The 20,975-nt window shown below is 48.1% G+C and overlaps 1 protein-coding gene across 7 annotated transcripts in view; it reads left to right on the top strand.

The window, feature by feature from the left end:
• The window catches only part of SH3RF2 (SH3 domain containing ring finger 2), a 128,581-nt gene extending 108,792 nt beyond the window's left edge, over positions 1 to 19,789 (top strand). For 5 of the 7 annotated variants that reach the window (XM_082726046.1, XM_082726049.1, XM_082726048.1 and 2 more), the window contains one exon: positions 1,914 to 2,257. In XM_082726046.1, the coding sequence (XP_082582172.1) occupies positions 1,914 to 2,189 (276 nt within the window). In that variant the 3' untranslated portion in view covers positions 2,190 to 2,257. Of the gene's footprint in view, positions 1 to 1,913; positions 2,258 to 16,110; positions 17,162 to 19,083 lie in introns of those variants that run through there. The other 2 variants (XM_082726045.1, XM_082726044.1) reach the window with 2 other exon arrangements.
• The last annotated feature ends 1,186 nt before the right edge of the window (positions 19,790 to 20,975 follow it).

The following is a 20,975-nucleotide window of genomic DNA, read 5'->3' as shown; positions in this document are numbered from 1 at the left end:
AATCCTGACAGTAACCCTCTGTAGTAGATATTATTCTCAACAACCCTCTGTAATAGGTATTATTATCGTCATCCTCATTTTATTATTTTTTTTAATATTTTTATTTATTTATTTGACAGACAGAGATCACAAGTAGGCAGAGAGGCAGGCAGAGAGAGAGGAGGAAGCAGGCTCCCCATGGAGCAGAGAGCTCGATGTGGGGCTCTATCCCAGGACCCTGAGATCATGACCTGAGCCGAAGGCAGAGGCTTAACCCACTGAGCCACCCAGGCGCCCCCATCATCCTCATTTTAAAATGAAGATATGGAGAGTTAAAGAGTTAGAGGATGTTACTCAAAGGCACACAGCTGACACATGGGGGTATCTGGGCTAGATTCCAGATCTCATAGAAAAACTCATGCTCTTCATGCTAAGCTATCAGCTTGTAAGGAAAGGCATTTGGAAAAAGTTAGTGTTGACGGATATGAATGTTGGGAGCTCCTTTTCAGAATTTTAGTATCTGAATAATTCCATTTTCCAGGCCCCAGTTTCCCTTTACGCCAGGCTGTTTGATACGGCCCTTTAAACTATCAGCATTTAAGAAGTGCTCAGACCTCTGCAAGATACTCTTCAAAAGTATGAAGAAACTTGCATTCTCAGTGGGGGACACTAGGCCCGATTTCATGGAAAACAAATTATTCCTAAGCAGTAGCAGAAAACCCTGAGAAGCCTTAAATCAGGGATGTGCTAAAGCAAATACCTGTGGGTGCAAGATAGAGATGGAACAGGCATGGAGAGGTGAAACAGGGAGGGAGAGAAGGGGCTTGGGCCACAGGAGACCGGGGCTCCCATGGATATGGGGCCTGCTAGTCAGCTCCAGGCAGATACTGTCCGTATAGGAGACAGGCCTCAGTGCACCAGATCTTTGATTTTTTAAGAGACATATCGAATACCCAACTTTTGTAGCAACATGGACGGGACTGGAAGAGATTATGCTGAGTGAAATAAGTCAAGCAGAGAGAGTCAATTATCATATGGTTTCACTTATTTGTGGAGCATAACAAATAACATGGAGGACATGGGGAGTTAGAGAGAAGGGGGTTGGGGTAAATTGGAAGGGGAGGTGAATCATGAGAGACTATGGACTCTGAAAATCAATCTGAGGGGTTTGAAGTGGTGGGGGGGGGGGGTGGGAGGTCGGGGTACCAGGTGGTGGGTATTGGAGCACTGGGTGTGGTGAAAAAATAATGATACTGTTATGCTGAAAATAAAAAAAATTTTTTTTAAAAGAGAGACATATGGAATTCGAATTTTTAAATACCATCACCCCATTTTATGTGTTGGCCCCTAAATCAAGCTCTCAAACATTCTGCAGACAAAAGTCAGCCAGCAGGTGTCCAGGTTGCTAACTCTGCTCCATGCATATAAGGCCGTTATGAAACTTAGGAGTTGGAGTCAGCAGGGGGAGTGGAGGGTACCCCAAAGAAGGGGTGGGCCCTGAGAAAGGCCTTACTGGCAGCTGGAGAGGACAGAGGAAAGGCAAACCTCTGGAAGGAAAGGCTTTCTGGAAGGGACCACCGCTTCTTGCCTCAGCCCTTTGCTCAAGGGGTTGCCTCTCCTGTTTCTCTTAGGTAATTTCTCATCATTCTTCAGCTCTCAGTTTAAATAGCTCTGCCTCCGGGAAGCCTTCTGTGGCCACCCCATCCCAGCTGCAGTGCGAGGGGCTCCGTACCTCCCCTAATATCTGCCACCTCTACCTCCACAGCACGATGCAGAGTAGACCCTCATAGTGGACACAAGTATTTACTGAATGAGTACAGAAATGAGGCATTTTAAGGAGGGACAAGCGTTGAGAAACAGCAGGAGTCGAGTCCCAGGGAAACCAGCACAGCTCCCACCTCACCCGGGTCCCTCCGCTCTGCTTTCTCTTGCAGCAAGTCAAAACCGTGAGATTTCAGAACTACAGCCCTCCTCCCGCCAAACAGTACACCTCCCATCCCACCGCAGGAAAGCCTGAACAGCCCACCACCCCGAAGGGTTCCCAGCCAGAAGCAGCCCCCTCGGGCCCAGAGATGAACATCCTATTCGCCCACCGAAGCGGCTGCCATTCCGGACAGCAGACAGACCTCCGAAGGAAGTCAAGTTTGGGCAAGACCGTGACCCCGGTGTCCGCCACTTCGGCCACACAGACCGTGTTTCCCAGCAAATGAATCTACGGGTGGCTTTTCCCAGACCCCAAAGAGGTGAATTGCCTTTAAATACAGTCTGCCTCCACTGATAGCGCCCTGCCATTCTTTGGCTACTCAAGCCTGGGTCCTTGTTCTGCACATGTTACCTCTGGGAAAGGAAAAGTGGGCGCAGGGAGTCCTGCCCTGGGTAGGAAGATGAAGCATGTGGCCTTGCAAACATAACAATTTGAGGCAGCAAGGCTACTACTCAGACCCAGGAGTGGGAGACGGACCTGCCCACCCTTTTCCCTGAATGGAGTGGGCAGCCTCATCCCCTGTGTTCTGTGTAGAATTTCTACGGTGCCCTAAAAGGGACTTCAGCCAGGGGTGTCACAATGGTGGGAATGTTGGCATTGTTTCTTTGACCTCATCATCGTGTTCTCAACAAGCATCCAAACAGCCTCTGGGGCCTTTACACTGGCTGCTAGTGGCTGCCATGTTGTTCCCTCCACTGAGTCTTAATCCTGGCTGTGAAGGGGACATTTGGGGAAGGGTGTGAGATGGATATCTGATCATTCTGAGAATCCTCGAAAACCAAAAGGAGTCAGCTTCCTGGATTTGGTCCAAACAAGAAGGTCAGAGAGAAAGCTATGATCATACTTTCAACTTCTGAATCTGTTTTCCCTACACGATAGCTGAGCAGGAAGCACAGGGCTGTGGACAGGGTGCTGCATGGAACTCTGGCTATTTCATTCATCCTGGCTCCAGGCTGACGTCCCCGGGAAACACAGCACGCTTCAAGACAGCTGTGTAGGGGGTTGAGGTTAGACATATATTGCATTTGCATTACAAACTTCTTTACTTCCTCTGAAGTCTCTTGGTTTGGGGCACTCTAGCTGTTTCACTGGGGCATGGTATAAGGCAGCGAGGTCAGGAAGATGCTAGTGCAAGGCTGGAGCGGGGACACTGCATGGAGGACAGCGGCCGGGACAGAGACGGGGCAAAGGAAGATGGGGAGGGAAGGGAGGAGCAGGAGAGGAGGGCGGTAGAGAGTGTGGGGAGTGGGTGTGAGCGAGAAAGACACAGATGGGGGAGGCAGAGGGGAATGTCGGGCAAGAAGCAGAAAGGGAGAGTGGCTCTGACACTCCTGACAAGTGGGGCCTGAAGGATGGGGCCTGCAAAACCAGGCGACCCCTCCGAGGGGGGGCCGGAGGGAGGCATCCTTGACTTGTCAGAAGAACACCCTCGGTGAGTTTAGCCATGAGTTCAGTCATTCTGCTCTACCCCCCAGAGCACAGATACGTGATACCACCAGCCACGCAAATATTTAGACTCTGCCTCAGTAGCAGCGGGTCCGGTTAGTGTTAAGTATTGCGGCTGACGAGCAGGTTGTAGGGGAGTAATGGAGACACAGTCCTTGCCTTCCACATGGAACAGAAAAGTCTTCCAGTTGTCCACTGTCTTTATAGGGTAACCTTTCTGAGAAGTGTCAACAATCCGAAAGGCTTGCCACCCCCATTCCAGACTCTTCACTAATGCCCAGCATCACACACAGTCCCTCCCAAACCAAAGCCCGTCTCTGCGGAGCCATATGAGGCTTGGAAAGGAGAAGAGAGTGTGATTTCTGAACTCACTGGTCCTTCCGATCATTGCTTCCACCACCACGTTTTGGACAGTCCCCGTGTGCTGGGCACCGCGATGAGGACAGCAGATGCGTCCTCTCCTATAATGTCTGCTATTACGTCCTAAGGCAACTGTAATTGTCCCCAGGACAAAGCCAGGGAAACCAAGGCACAAAGGGTAGCCGCAGATGGTAGCAGAGTGGGTTTGACAGCTGCCCACGCCCCAAGCTCAAGCTCTCTGACGTCAAAGCCCAACATGGGACTGTGCTTTATGAATGAAGAGAGCGACCCTGACCTAGGCCACTGATCCCCAGCCGCAGGGAATAGCATAATGGATGCCGATGCCGCCTCGGCCACATGCAGACTGAGTTCAGATCCCCATTTACCGCGTGCTAGCTGTGTGATGTTGGGCAAGTTACTTAACCTCTCTGAGCCAATCTCACTGATAACAGCGGAATGATACTAGTGCCAGTCTCATTGGGCTAGCGTGAGGATTAACTGTCATTGTATTATCAAGTGACATAGTACACACCTCACACATATCAGACTTGAATGTTTTTAAGGGAGCACGTCACTGAAATTCCGGGTGAGGAAGTCTAAAGCAAGGCCATGTCCGGGGCGGTGGTGCTAAAATGAAATGAGTATGGCCCTGTCACAGAGGTCAGAGCACAGGGTAGGCTGAGTCCTAAAGGATGAATAGGAGTCAGAGAGAAAAAGGGCTTGGGGAAGGCATTCCAAGCAAAGAAAGCAGCACTTAGCACTTGCAGTAATCAAGCCAAGCTCTCCTATATGTAGAGGAATCCACTCCTTTGTGGAGCATCCGAGGGATCCCAGGTAGACTGAGTACCTCATGTTTGAAGACAAGTCAAGCTGTGAGAACTCCATCCCTCGCCTAAGACTCAGAGTCACTAGGAAGGTGCCCCTTTCACCTCGTGATTAGACCCTGGCATCTGAGCACTACGAAAGGTGCTGAGGGCAGGCTCTGATTGGGGCTGGGGTCAGGAGGGCATCTGAGAGGTGGTGGGAGGGCACAGCATAGAGCCATACATTTTTGTTGTTCTTTTTAAAGATTTGATTTATTTGAGAGTGAGAGAGAGCATAAGCAGCAGGGGGGCAGAGAAAGAGGTTGAAGCAGACTCCCTGCCGAGCAGGGAGTCCGATGTGGGGCTCAATCCCAGGACCCTGGGATCATGACCTGAGCCAAAAGCAGATGCTTAGTCGATCAAGCCACCCAGACACCCAGGCTACAGCCATACTGGAGGAACTGGTTTCCTTAAGCAGCATCAGGACCCTCACCTAGGGCTTCCTTTCTCGAGTGGGACCAGCACCACCTCCTTTGCCCTCCACCACCCACAGACAGGGCTTTTGGAGCAGCAAGAGTATAAAGCAGTGCCCCGCCTAGGAGTTGGTGAGATGCAGGACTGACCCAGTAAATGCAGGGCTCCCTGACTTCCAACTTCCGGTGAAAATGTGGAAGGTCCGTCCATCCCAGGCCTGCTGTTTCAGAACAGCAGCGATCCAGCAGGGCTGGGTCAGGGGCAAGCTGTAGTTAGGTGGACATGTGTTCTTCCGCTTGCCACACCATCCCCCCAAGCCTGCTTTGCTCACTCACATAACCACCATGTGAATGAAGCATCTTCTCCTGGAATCTCTGTGCTGGACATCATTTCTGTCTCCAGGGATGCCTTGAAAGTTAGAGCTAGACCCTGAGAGATCCTCATCCAGGCACTCGGGTCTCATGAGTGTAGCAAGCTTAGTCTGGGCCTAACAGGGTGTCAGTCAACAGTCTTTTTTTTTTAAGATTTTATTTATTTATTTGACAGACAGAGATCACCAGTAGGCAGAGATGCAGGCAGAGAGAGAGAGAGAGAGAGAGAGGAGGAAGCAGGCTCCCTGCAGAGCAGCGAGCCTGGTGTGGGGCTCCATCCCAGGACCCTGGGATCATGACCTGAGCCGAAGGCAGAGGCTTTAACCCACTGAGCCACCGGGGCGCCCCTGGTCAACAGTCTTGAGGTGGGATCTAGGCATCTGTGTTGTCAGCATACTCCCCAAGTGATTCTGATGTCTAAGAACAAATCTAACTTTCTCGTCTCGTACAGTAGGCCGGGAACATAGCCACACTGGGTGCCGATATATGAACAATGCCTGTAGTGCTAGGCGAACAGTGAGTGCTCGGAGCTCCCACTCCTCCCCGCAGCCCTTTCTCCACATTCTCCCCATCACTCTACCCTCCAGCAGCCTAAGAGCTCAGGCCCGGTGCAGCTGAGACCTTCAGCAGTAAAGCTCTTCTTCGTTCTCACTGGCTAGTGCCTGCGCCATGGCAATGGCTAAATATCTTGACTATTACTCTGTAGTAGAGAATGAGGCCCAGAGAGGTCCCTCAGAGATGAAGAGCTCTGCTATTAAGCCCAGCACTCTCCCAGCCCGTGTCCCAGCCACTGTCCAGCCCTTGATAATCACTTTCATCGGGCCCTTGGCTTAGGAAAGGAGAGGACTTAGAAGGTGGACAGTTCCTTGCTCAGTGGTCTCTGTGTTCCTTTAGCAAACATTTTCACAGGTTCAAGCAATGCCCTTAGCTTCCCGGCTCCTCTAGCATCAAGTAAGCAGGTATGGAAGTCGCTTGTTTCAGTAAGATGGGCAGGCATGATCCTCGCCCCCTCACCCGCCTCTGCCCACACAGACCAGCCTCCCAGCCCCTGGACATCCTTCCTGGGATGTGCACCACTGGGACTGGCGGCAGAGGGAAGTCCTATCAAGGCTGTCTGCTGGCGGCAAGTGCTGAGCGAGCTCGGCTAAGCTGGGGCCAGCAGCTGCTCCCACGGGCGCTCCTCTTGTTTGCGTCTGGACGGTAAAGACCCCAGGTCTGCCCTGGGCCGAGCATAGGGAGTGTGAGCACTTCCAGCAACCTCTCAGGTGACCATGAATGACGGTCACTCGGGGAGAGTGTTGGGCAGGCAGACTAGAAGAGTTAACTCCGAAGAACCTTGCAGCAGCAGCTCGGTGTCCCTGCGAATAAATCTTGCAAGGACATATTGCTTGAAATAGAACAATGTTAAATGATCAAGCCATCTGTTTGCCAGGCCATAGTGTTGTGTCCTAGACCAGAGCAGAAACAAAATGTTCTCTGGAAGGCCTTCTGCCTGCTGACCGTCACTTCCACAAACAGAATGCAGCCAAGGTGGGATCAAAGGTGATGGGGGCGGGGGGCGTTGAGGAGCCTTCCACATCCGTCCATCCATCCGTCCGATACCAGTTATACCGCACCCACTCTGGATCAGGCTCCATGAGAGACTGGGGGGCTCAGTGGTTCACAGGAGAGAGAAAACACATATGGGCCTCTCAGAGTGGGGTTTCTTAGGAATTCTACTGGACCTGGGAGCTCCTTTCTGCCTTCCTCCCTTATTTAAATTAAATTAGATCATATATATATACATATATACATGATCATAAAACAAATAACCATATACCTACCATCTAGCTGCTTTTTTTTTTTTAAAGATTTTTTTAAAAATTTATTTGACAGAGGTCACAAGTAGGCAGAGAACCAGGCAGGGGAGGGGAGCAGGCTCCCTGCTGAGCAGAGAGCCTGATGGGGGGCTCGATCCCAGGACCCTGAGACCATGACCTGAGCCAAAGGCAGAGGCTTAACCCACTGAGCCACCCAGGTGCCCCCACCATCTAGCTTTTTAAAAAGTAATCATCCATTCCATTGAAGCCTGCTGTGTGCTTCATCCAATTTCATTCTTTCTTCCCCTCCCCCTCTTCCCTCATAACCACTATCATGAACTCCATGCTTACCATTCCCCTGTACGTTTTCCGCACATGTACCATATGGAATTTTCAGTGCAGCTCATAGATCTGCTCAGTAAACACCAGTCAGAGCAGCTATCGCAACCTGAGGCCACAGAAACCCGCTGAATATTTGAACTCCCATCTGGCCTCTGTCACTGGGATTCTAAGGCTTTGAGTCATTGCTGGGAATTGAGGTTTTGATGTACAGCGTATCTGGTTTTAAGAAGTTCTAGTTTAGAGGGATTTTTGTACGCATCCTTCCCAGTACCGCTGCTTAGAGAGACCTTGCTGCTCCCAAATAGGTAAGATACGGTTTGCGACTGTCCCTGAACCTTTTGAGTACACGGCTTTCCAGGCGGTTCTCCTCTCGGCCTTGCCCGCCCCCCGGGGAGTCAACTACAGAAACCAGAAGCAGCCCCTTAAAATCTGAAACCAAAACAGATCTGGCTGCCACTGCTAGAAACTCTCCCAAGAACCTTGTGAAGTCTGCAGGCAAAAGCTATTCTTGTCCCCTGACTACAGATCAGGAAACTGAGACTCAGAATGTGTCAGTGCCTTATTTAAGGTTTCACAACCAGTTTGAGATGGTAGGGAGAATACTAAAAAAAAAAAAAAAAAAAAATTGTCCCTGACTCACCATCCAGCAGAAATTGTCACCATTTATTGAGCACCTACTATGTACCAAGAACTTCACTTGCATTATGCCATCTAATCCTATCCAACCCTATGAGAAGAGGTTTTGCATTACCCTGTTTTAGAGATTACAGTTAAGGCTCAGAGATCAAATGACCAGCCCAAGGCAACAAGGACTAGAATCCAGAACTCTAAGCCCAGACCTTAATCTTAAATCACCGGGTCCCTCTGTTGCGACTATTAACACAAAACATGGTTGAGGCTGGAGAGGATATACAAATTGGGTATGTGCTTCTGAAATCACAGGAATGCAGGTGGGGGCAGGGTCAGAGGATGGTTTAATTCAGAGGGGCCAGCCCACCCAGATTAAAACTGTCATCAGGATGTAGTGGTGGGAAGGAAGGTAACTGAGAGTGTTCTCTACAGAGATATCCAAAAAGCAAATGTACGCCTGCTCCAAGGGCAGCCAGACACAACCAAGCAACTTGAAAAAGAACCAAAGCTTGCAGTGTGGTTCTGGATCATTGACGTCAAAGCATGATAATTATTTTGCATTCCCTAGATCTCTCCCTCTTCATGAATTTATTTCTGGTTTTGCCTGTTCTCACTCCAAATGATACAGAACAGAGACCCAGAAGATGGGGGGTATGATTTCCAAAATGACCCTCCACTTTCATCTTCTCTGTGGGAACAGGGGGACTCAGAGCAAGAACATCTTCCAGCCTTCCATGCCAGTATTTACCCAAAGTTCAAAAGCGACAGCTTTCAGGGGTAAACACACACCCACAGATGCAAGCTAATGATGCAGATAGGGTCACTGCTGGATGGACAAGAGCTACTAACGACTAAAAAGGATGCTAGCCAAGACCTGGGGAGAAAGGCAAAAGGCATCTGCAAAAGTCATTTTGTGAATCTTCAGTTAATGCTATTAGAATCAGTGCTAGCATAACCGAGAGACTGGATGATATCAGAGTTTGACTGCTGTAGGTCACATATATTCCGGAGGCCAGAGCCATACTTGTGCCCTCCCCAATGAACACAGCGACTCCCTGGACCACTCAAGAGGACTGTGAGAGCTGGTGGCATTCAGCAGACCTTCACAAAGAAAGCAAAAGCACGTTGACATCTGAAAGTAAGGAGGCAACAAAACCACCTGGAGGACTAAGGAGGAATTCAAATCAGGAGCGCCGTCGAAGGGTGGTACCCTCCCCTTCCCCGCTCCCAATTCTTTGGGAAGATGTTTTACATCTCTGTCAAGGAGAGAGCTGGAAAAAACTTCACTCCCTGAAGAGGACATGTCAGTCATAGCTCTAGTGAGACAGCATCAGCTTCCATGACAAGCGGCAGAACAGTCGCTCAGAAGGGGCGGCACCGGTTGGAAGGGAATTTTAGATATCAGAACCATGTTTCCAAATATCCCGTTCTGCACATTCTATTTATGAGCTCAATCCTTTTTTAAGCGTAAGCTCTTTTTAGATGTTGGCAATTCTGAGAGCCGAAGGCGTCTTCATCAAGGAGACCTCCAACAGAGGACTAGACTTTAAAGTTCCGGTCAGCAAGGATTTGGGGATAGCTACACCAGCTAGGTACCCAATCCACTAGAACATTATAAGGTATGGAGAAGCAATATAATAATAATAGCTCGGGTAAAGGGTTTTGGAACCAAGTCATCTGGGTTTCTGTCCCAGCTTTGTCACTCCCTAGTTAAGTTTCCTTTGGCAAATCACGAAACCAACTTGGATAAGTTACAACACCTGCCCAAATGTTTTCCCATCAGTAAAATGAGTATCAGAACCTCCACCTCATCGGGCTCTTGGCAGGATTAAGTGAAATCATGCATGTACAGCTCCGATTGTTGTATGGGTACATCAAAGAGTTCAATAAATGGTAGTTATTACCAATAAACGGATATGGAAGCACAATTCAAAACCGGAGAGTACTATAAAAACGCAGCTCTGTCATACGAAGAGAAATGAGAAGGGGGGAGAGCAATGAGGGAGTGTTTCCGTTGTCAGGGGGCTTCAGGGAGGAGAAACATGGTCTGAAAGACGTTAACATGGAAAAACGATGTTAGCCATGTGGAGAGAAAGCACCTGGGCTCTGGGATCACAAGTCCCTGGGTTCAAATCCTGGTCTTCTTGGCTCTCTGACCTTGGACCAACTACCCTCTCTGAGACTTTCCTGACTCCTCTGAAGAGTGGCAACAACACCTCAGCCCTTCATAGGATCAGAGGGAACGTGAAGGGAGCAGGAAGGCCAGATGCTGGTGTGCGCAAGGAGTCTAGAAGTGATAGCTGCCGGAGAAGTCTGCGGGCGTGACAGAGGCTCGAAGGCAGGTGAGCTGCGGAATCGCTGAGTAGCACAGACACTTACTCGCTGCCATTCGTCAGCCATGTGCTCCATGCAGATACGGCGCTAACTCACGGGGAGGGAAGAGCGCAGCCAGCCACGTAGCCCAAGTTCGAATCCAGGTTCTAGGTTTCTTCCCTGTGCCACTGTGGGCAAGTCCTTTATCTCCCCAGCCTTTTAGTCCCCTGGCTTGTAAGATGCAGGTAGTAGTTGTCATTCTTGGAGTGGTGCGGTGGGGAGGAAATGAGGGAATGAATGTAAAGTGATGAGCACCGGGCCCGGCCCATAGAAAACGCTCTGTGGCATCAGCTACCGTGATTACTCACAGGCATGTTTCCCAGGGATTCCTCACAACAATTCCATGAGTTAAGTGTTAGGATCCCCTAGTTACTAGATCGAACAACTGAGGCTCAGAGGACACCTCACTCATCTAAGGTCATGGTACGCAAGCAGCGGGGCTGGCTCTGTAAGACTAGAAGTCTCAGATTTTGTTCTCATCACTTTTCACATAAGCTGGGAAGCGGCCCACGGTTGAGGTACTAATGACTGTTATTTTCAATGTATCGATTATCCTAATGTCCATGAGTCTTTCCTCTTCTGATTGCCTCCACCTCGTCCCCTCCCTCACCTGTTGGAGGCGTGAGGTGCAGGCTTGTCGGTGTGCCGGAGCCCAGCTGCTGAGCATACGGGTGCGTCATCTTTGGGGACTTGCAACTTGTCAAGGCTGACGGTGCTGACGGCAAGTCCATTCACAGAAGCCTTGCAGATAGGACTGACACAGACATGCTTCCAGCTGGCCAGGATTTCAATGAAAATCCCTCCTCCTAGGTGCCAGGTAATAGAATTACATGCCCCTGGCACACTTTGTAATTCAGAAAATGCATGTGCCAATGAGTCCCTCTCCTGCTGGTTGCGTCCTGATGACCAAGGGGCTTCAGGCCAGCGTCCTAGCTCTTACCCTGCCCCCATTTAAAGTCACAGGATATTTTCCTCCTGGGTAGACATCAGTGTCACCTCACGCATTTATCCATTCATTTCCACCCAGCAAACTGCTTGAGCACCAAGCGTGTGACAAAACCTTTCGCACCATAGACCTGGGATACAGCAGTGAACTGCGCAAGGACAGTTCCTCCCTTTGTAAAGGGGAGTAAATGGTCAACACACACGCAGGATGGCTTCCATATGACAGGTGTTAGAAAGGAAGCAAAGCAACCAGACAAAGAATGGCTGAGGAGGACGAGCCACATTAGGGAGAGTGAGCAGGAATGGTTTCTCCAAGGAGGTGGCGTGTGCACGGAGACTGAAGATCGAGAAGGAACCAGACAGGCAGTGTCACAGGCGAACAGAAACAAGCTCAAATGTCAAGGAGATTCGTTCATTTATCCAACATTTTTGATCATACGATAAATATGTGTTGAACCAACAATTGAATAGGTCCATCCTCTTTGTTCTGCCAAAAAGGGCCCTTGCACAGGGAGGAGGAGCTCTGGGGAGATGCCACATGCGTAGAGGCAGATGACTGCCTTTTCTCCAGCCCCACTCCCTGTCTGGAAAACAAGGGGACTGGCCCGCACAGCTCTTTGAGCAAGGACTGTGCAACAAGCAAAAAGCAATCTGTCATTTTTTAAAAGCAGTCAGGATGTGTGTTTGGAATTGTGTCAAGGTATGTCAAGGTATGTCATCTGCTTAATAATTATTAGGATATATGTACTGAATTTCCATGTGCACTCACTCACTCACTCTGAGAACACTGTTGCTTGGGAGCCTCCTGCCTCCCTCTCTCCTCCCCACTTCCAGCCCCAAGCTTTCTCTGGCAGAGTAGGGAAGAGTCCAGGCTACAGAACTGAAACACTTGTAGCCCAGGGGTGACTCACTATGTGACTTTGAGCAAGTCACTTCACTTCTCTGAGTCTCAATTTTCTCATCCACATAATGGGGAGAATAAAAGAGACCATCTCACAGCAACCATCTAAAGTGTTGTTCTTGTTTTAAGATTTTACTTATTTGAGGAGTAAGGAGCAGTAGAGGGAGAGGGAGAAGGAGGCCCCCTCTGATCAGGAAGCCCAACAAGAGGCTCAATCCCAGAACCCCAGGATCATGATCCGAGCTAAAGCCAAACGTTGACCATCTGAGCCACCCAGCTGCCCCTAGAGTTATTATTATCCTTACTTTCAGATTAGTGTGTGAAATTATCAGACAGAGAAGAGAGACAGAGAACAGAGATTTAGGTCTTTGAGGCAAAGGAAGCTGCAGCAGTGAGTGTAACAATAAGCCCATTTAATGATCTGTCTCCACCTGTAGCATTTTCCATTCTTGGAGGTAATCAAGAAGCAGGACCACAGAAACAGTCTTAAAGACGTCTCTCCATTTATCATGATACTTTTGTGCCAACAATTACAGATCCCCTCTATGTGCCAGACACTGTCCTATGTCTTATATTTACTTCTTTAAACGTCTCACCACAACCATGCAAAGTAAGTACTGTTACTATCCCCCTTTTACGGATAAAGAAACTCGGACCCAGAGCAAGTAAATAACTTCCGCAGGGCCACACAGCTGGGCACGGGTAGAGTTCGGAAATAAGCCCAGGCAGTCTGACTCCAGTCTGGGCTGCTGACTGCTCGCCACTTCATTTACAATAGAAACATGAAAGCTCTCCTGCAGACATCAGGTTTTTCTACTTCAGATAGACTTGTCTTCTGAGCAGCCAGTAAACAAAGAGTTATTACCTGCCTAATCCCAAAACCCCTGGCCTGTAGCCCCAGCACTCACAAGGGCTGCATCCCCCAACTACAGTGGGCCAGCCATGGGTAAAGTCACACCTCCCATCATGGATGGGATTCCCGGGTGCCTACTGAAATGTCAGTTGATCTTGACGTTCTTTCTACATCATTTAGCACAACCCGGAGGGCCAGATTAATGTGGCAGCCAGCCTTCCCTTGGCAGTCACTTCCTTATTACTTTCCTGCCTCTGCACTCCCTCTCAGAAGTGCTACATCACAATAAATGCAGTTCAAAGAGCAAACAAGCCAGTACCACTTCCTTGAGATTCAGACGCCATCATCTCAAACCGCCTTGCCTTTGCTCTCAGAGGGACACGCTCCCAGCTGCTGACACCAGGCCCCATCTGCAGATCAAAGAAGCCATTTTCTCGGCCCAAGTGGTATTAACCCAGCTCCAAAGGCGCGTGCTCAGGACCAGCACAAACACCAGTTTCGGCAGACGGGAAGAGAAGCAGGGTATAGCCAACACCGGTGGCTTCCCTTTTAAGGGCTAAACGTCATGAACAGCACCACAGAACTCCTGCCCATGTTGGGTCGTATACAGGGAAGAGAGCATAATTGCAAATCCTAACTTACTGACATGGTGGGATGCAGAATGCTGCACAGTTATCAGAGACGTCGTATCCGTGCCTGCTTCGCCCGCTGAACGTAAACAGCCACCTGGAGACCGCTCTTCCTTGCTATAGCGCCGAGTGGAGCACGTCCGCAAATAAGTAAACGCTGCACTGCATTTGCAGGCCCCGGGAGCTCGGGGAAGCTCAGTTTTGAGTCCAGACGCAGCCGACTGCTGGAAAACTCAGGGCTTCTCAGGACCGACTCTCTGCCTTTGGAGAGTGGGAGTGTAGGGAAACCCCAGTGTTTCACATGAATTGCTGGCAAGATGGGTTCCCATGCCATCCTGCAAAGAACGAGACTGTGAACATCACTGAAGTTTCCCCAAAGAGAAAACTGATCTGTTAAATCAGCCAGGAGTGCTCGGAGAGAAAATAAATCAGGCTCAGGTGAAAGCAATTGGGCAACAGATGGCCAGCTCCCTCTCTGCTCACTTCCGATTTTACTGGGTTCCCTTGGGAACTTGCTCATGGACAGGCTCTGGGGCTGAGACTTTCAGAAGGCAAGTCTTGCTAAGCACTCTTGGACCAGTTTCCATCAGGCTTTAGGCGTCCTTCTGCCCCGCCTTCAGCGTGAGCAGCTGGGATGTCACTTGCACTGAGGAGGGCCCCGGAGCCAAGCAGCAGTGTCATGGGAGCAGCCAGCTCTTGGACTGGGTGTTCACACCGCCTGCCCTGGGGCAGCCGGAGTTGTTGCTGTCCTTCCTTCTGAACATTCTCAGCCTTGGGGAGAAAAAAGGGGCTGCAAGTTTTTTTTTCCCCCTCATATATGGTCTTATATAATATATATTAGTTAACATTACCTAAATATTTAATGTAAAATATATATATATATATATATATATAATTTTTCTGAACCATTTGAGAATAAGCTGAAACTCAAATGCCCATCTGTCACTAAACATTTCAGCCTGTCCCCCAAGCAAGACAGGGCAAGAACAACACTGGTTATAAACATGGGGGTAGTGGGGATACACGTTGAGTTTGGTCATCCAAGTAGAGTATTTGAGGTCTTGGAGAAATTCTGGGGGACTCATGGATTTTAACTTTGTTTTTGAAAGGATTTCAGGCTTACAAAAATACTGCTGAAATAGTACAAAAGAATTCCTAAATACCCTTCAAAGCAAGATATCCTAGATACTAACATCTTACCAAGTTTTTTTTTTTCCCCTCATATATGGTCTTATATAATATATATTAGTTAACATTACCTAAATATTTAATGTAAATTATATATATATATATAAAATTTTTCTGAACCATTTGAAACTCAAATGCCCATCTGTCACTAAACATTTCAGCCTGTCCCCCAAGCAAGATGTGCTCTTACATAACCACAATACAACGACCAAAGCCAGGAAGGTAACACTTTTAAAGAACTGTTAACTAGTCTACAGGTCTGATTTAATTACCCGATGTTTTCCATTGTCTACTCTTTTTCCTACACAGGAAACAAAAAAAAAATGTAATGTGTTATCTAGGATCCCATTCAGGACCAAATAAAGCATTTAATTACCATCTTTCTTTAATTCCTTTCAATCTGGAGCAGTTCCTCAAGATTCACTGTCCTCCATGACCTTCATATTTTGAAGAATATAGACCTTTTATTTTGTAGACTCTCTCTCCATTGGGGTTTGTCTGATATTTCTCCATCATTAGACTCAGCCCACTCATTTTTGGCAGTAACAGATCATCTTTAGCATCAGATAGAAGTCCCCGAGTCCATGCTATATATAAATATAAGGAAAAGCTTTTCCTTAGAGTGCCAACTACTAAATGTAGAAGGAGTGATGGAATTTTTTAAAATTACCATTTGGCAGCCACTAGGCTCATACTTGGTTCATACAAGAATCATCAGTAGATATTAAAATCAGTGGATGAAAGCTTGAAGAGCTCAGAGTATTTCCTCTCACGACACTGATTCACAAAGGGGAAAAACAGCAACTTGAGAGCAGAGAAGCCCAGTAGAGAACCACCTTCACCCAAAGACCACAGTTAGCATCACCAAGAGCAGGGAGCGAGAGGCCGTGTACCTCCCAATAGGATGAACACCTCTTCTGTGAAATGAAAAGGAAGGCTTCTGTCCAAAAGGCTTGATAATTTTAAAGAACTATAGTTCTTTCCAGGGTGCGCTCACACAGAATAGAATCTGAAATCTTTTTCACCTTCGCAGACCCTGCCTTGGTCATCTTCCCAGAAGAAGCTAGGAACACCTGGGATACGGAAGAGGACACATGATCTGCTTGGATGGAAACTGCTCAGTGGGGAGTTTGTGGACCATGTGATAGTCCTCAGACATCAGGGATGGCACTGGCATACCAGCAGGCCGGGCTCTGGGACAGAAGGGCAGTAGGAGAAGGAACACATCTGTCCTCAACTGGAGCATCCGTGGGTGGTGACCCAGGATAGGGACCAGCGTGTGACTCATGGGCTGTTCCAGGTGCCAGCAAACTCCCACCCCTCCTGTTATTCTGTCCTTTTGCCGGAGCCAAACTTCATCTTGCCGGTTTCTCACACCTTGGCACCTCACTGACAAATGAAAAGACCAAACGTCACATTCCTTCTGGGTCTGTGACTGGCCAGTCTGCGCAGCTCACCTTTGGAGCAGTGGCGGCCTGACACTCTCCTTTTGGATAGTCAAGCCAGAGAGGCCAGTGCCTCTTCATAAAGCCCCTAGCTTTCACCCCCTCTCCTGACTCCCACCCAAGCACCCTGAGTCTGCCCACCACATCTGTGTTCTTTTCCAATCCGATTCCATGCTATCTTTCCCCCCTGAAACTGTCTGATCGAGAGGGTTTCTGTTAGGACATACTGATTAAAGAAACGAGGCCTTGGTACATAAGGGATTTCAGAAGAAAAATCCATGATGTAATAAGAGAGCTACCACAGACTACAGAGAGGCTATTGTATTCTTTTTGTTCAGAAACAAGTCATTTTAAAGGGCAAGTCATTCAATGATCTTCTATGCCTCGTTTTTAAAACTCTAAAATACAAATTTTACACCCAGTGTGGGGCTCAAACTCACAACCCCGAGATCAAGAGTCACACGCTCTCCCAACCGAGCCAGACAGGCACCCCTACCCTCAAATACAAATTTTAAATGATCTGTGGCAACCAGAGAGAGCCACGGTACCGATCAATGCAAATCAGAAGTTCCCTGAGACTCTTCGAGCCAATATATTCTTATCATCTCCACATCTTAAGACATCAGTGAGAATTTCATTTTTCAATTAGCAATAATCGCGCCTCGGATAAACCTCATTGGCTACGATACTGCCACTGCGCAAAGCTTGAGAATTTCATTTTTAAAAGCACACGCTGCCCTGATTATTAAAGACAATGGACAAGAACACAGCAGTGTTTGGATGCGTTGGTTGTTTTAAAGTTCAGGATTATAATTTTGCACTGAAACCGCCTCATGAAACTGCCTTTCCTGCAGTCTTTGAAGCCTTGTAAGCAGGAGCCAGACCATGAGCCGAGTGAGGACTATATTTGGTGGTTGCAGAAATGCTTTCTTCTGGGTGAGGCTGGACATGCAGGGCTCAGACTAGCACCCATCTCTTGATTAAATGAATCACTGGGACTTTTTAGTCACAGCCTCCTCTCAGTTAACCCCAGGGGAAAGTGATAATAAGCAACAATGAGCCAAGAGTATTGGCTTTATCTGCCGGTGGTGAGTGAGAAGCTAAGAGGTATGGAGAGACCACAGAAAGGAGAATTCAGGGATGACACTGCCTCTCACATGTGGTCAGGGATGCGTGGCCAATTGTCTGTCATCCCTTCTCTCTTAACTACTCTGATTTAGGTTTGTTTCCTTTCCTCTGAGATGAGTTCAGGTTTGGTTGGCTCCTCTTTTGTCCCAGCAGCAAAGGCTTCAGAGACGCTGCCTTCAGATTCCGGGATCTCCTTGTTACTACCATGAGGCCGTACAGCACACCTATAAATAGGTTTCGGTGACTTCATTTTCCAGGGAAAAGTCATTTGAATGTCAGAGGTGGAAGGAATTTTACTTTTACAGATGATGCTTGGCAAGGTGAGGGACAGGCAGGCTGCCCACACAAAAGCAAGTTGTATAAAATGGGGTGGTGGGTGGACCACAACTTCGAGTCCCCGGATCCCATCAGACCACATGAGCTCATTGCAGCCTTGTGTTCAAGGGCCTCTCATTCCCCTTTGCTGCCGCTCACATTTTCTTTCTTCCTCGTCTCTTGTTCACAGCATCAGGAAATCCCCACTCCTGATTTGTACACTTGCTGTTTTTTAAGTCTCCGGGAATTTTCCATGCCTTATCAAGTGGAGGGTTTCGTGGAGACTTAGAATCTGCTTTAGGCAATAGACCAAAATATTTTTTTAAAACGTTAAATGAAGAATCTGGTTTGTTGCCAGCCGAACAGAGGCTTGAGAAAAGCACCCCTCTCTCCCTGTTTCCTAAAGTTTTCTGATCCGCCTTTGCACTGTCGGTTCCACCACAGAGATTCCACCAAGTCATGGGCCAGCAAGTGGTGGGCGAGCGGGGAAGTGGGTGAGGACAAATTAGAATGGCCAGGATGAGGTCAGCCCAGAGATTTACCCTAGAATACCCTAGGATAGTTGCTAACCACAGAGTCTGGGTTTCATCCTCTGGAATTGTTGCTGCTGCTTATTCCATGGGGCTCTGGGAGGAGGTGTCGTTTAGGGGAAGAAGCAGAAAGACAAAATGGAAGGGGAGAAAAATTCGCTCCCCCATTGAAATGCAAGCAGAGAACCTATAGACTCTTGGGTCCTGTTTTTTTAAGTACAGTGTTTTTAATAGACCGAAAGAGAATCTTGATGAGGTAATATGTATGTGAGTGATGTTTATAAAATAGGGTGTAAAATCTTAATCATTATGGACTGTTGTATAAATAAAGCTTAGGTATATAAAATATAGAAACTTATAAAAAAATTATTTTATAGAGCAGGGAACACAAAAGGACTTTGAAAGTTTTCATATCTTTGTTCCAAAAACTAGAAAGTTCCAAGGCTGGCAGCTTATTTCCTTAGTATATTCCACTGTAAAGGCAAGAGGTTTGGTGGGGTTTAATGTGTTTTCTAGTTTTATAATTTATAACAATCTGTATGGATTACTTTGAAATGTTGCTTGTGTGTTCATGTTGTTTGCCCACAGGGAGACATCAGAAATTTGTTCCACACTTTGCATCTTGGAAAACTAAAAGAAATTTTCTAGTGAAAAGAAAAATACATAGAACATGACTTCAGTGTTGGGAAACCCTTGGATTTGTACCAATGACAGCTCTTTGCAAGTCTGAGGAAAGGGAACTTTAATACCAGAGTTGTCTCTTACGTCAATATTGGGTGTTGGTTCACTTTTCTCCTGGGAAGAAAGCATGTATTTTGGGGTCCCTTTTTCCTCCACTTGACATGTGGAGGAAACCAGAAGTCAGGGCCTTAAGCTGCCTTGCTTTGGGACCACTCTCCACCATCAGCTTTCAAAGAACTGTCCACATCATATGTCTGTTTTCTGTTCCATGGTTCCGTGGTAAAACCACTGCTTTTTGGAGCCCAGAGTTTTGTTTGGGTTTGTGGCTCTAATGAGTTTGCTTTTTACCAGCCAGACTAAAGAGAAGAATTCAAGGGAAACAGGAGTCGCCTTGCTGGACAGGTCCTCCTGAAGCTCCCACCAGCACAGGAGGCCCACGCCAGAGACCAGGGCCCACAGCACCGTCTGCTCTCCACACAGGGAAGGGCCCATCATGCCAAAGTGGAGGCATTACCCAAGTCCCCTCTGTCAGAACTGCGTACTGTTCCCAGCTGGAAGCTTGTGAAGCCCGATGTATGTGTTAGCATGGAACAATAAAACCGGTTTAGTTGTCCCTCGGGCCTGGTTTTTTTCAGTAGCCGGCTTGGAGAGGGAACATGTTATCACAGATTAAATAGAAACATGGAGCACTTGATTTTCCCAGAGGACGTTGGTTCCTGGCAGCTGCTCAGGACTGTCCAACAGGGAGGGGCAGGAGGAGAGAAATCATTTTGTCAGACGGGAATGGCTGAGGATCTGTGGGGATGGCTGCCACAACCTCTCAGCGTTCCCCAGGCTGGGTTCAGCTCTGGAGAGCAAACTCCCAGCTTGGATGACCATGAGGGCCCAGGAAGACCTCTTCTCCACTTGCTTATTAGTGCAGAGGTTAAGAGCATAGCCTCAAGCACCTTACTGCCTGTCACCTAACAGCTATGTGGCCATGGCCAAATCACTTAGCTACTCTGTGGCTCAGGTCCTTTTTTTTTTTTAATGGAAAAAGGAGCTAAAGTAGCATCTTCTTGAGGAGTGAAAGGATCACATGTCTTAAAACACATAGAGCACTTTGAACAGTGCCTGGCATACACAGGTAGCCAATAAAACGGATTTCCCCACCTTCACAATGTTGCCACACCTACCAACCACCCACACTGTTATTTACTTAACATTATTTGAATGGATTCCATTTTAATCTAAAATTTGAGAACTTTACATCCCAGGTATAAATGGGAAACTAACATAAATTGCTGTGAACATAAAGTAGCAGTTAAAGAGTTATAACAACTCCTATTTACTGAGTCCTTGCTACTTGCCAGGCAGTGAGCTAAGAGTCTTGACTTCTGAGAATCCTCACAGCTCTCTGAGGTCAGCATCATCCTTTTACAGATGAAGAAACAGAGGCACAGAGGCATCAGAACATTCGCCCACAGTTACACACTCTGCAAATGCAAGAGATGGTCGGGGCTTCAGGACCCAGGCTCCTCAGCCCTGTTCTGTGCTGCTGTCCGAACAAAATCAAGAGTGTTGCATTCCCGGGGCTGACGGCGGCTGGACCCGCTTCCCAGGACGGTGGTAACTGAGTGCTGCAAACTGGCTGGCTTATAGCAATTGAAACTCAATCTATCCTGGTTCTGGAGGCTCCCAGTCCAAAACCTAGATGTGGGCAGGGCGAGGCTCCCTCTAAGACCTCCAGTGGAGGCTCCTCCCTTGCCTCTTCCAGCTTCTGGTCACCCAGGCCTGCCTTGGTGGCTGCATCTCTCCGA

Source organism: Mustela nivalis (assembly GCF_964662115.1).
Source record: "Mustela nivalis genome assembly, chromosome: 3".
NCBI classification, from domain to species: Eukaryota; Metazoa; Chordata; class Mammalia; order Carnivora; family Mustelidae; genus Mustela; species Mustela nivalis.
Note: the sequence above shows the minus strand (reverse complement) of the source record. Positions and strands in the feature narration are given on the sequence as shown.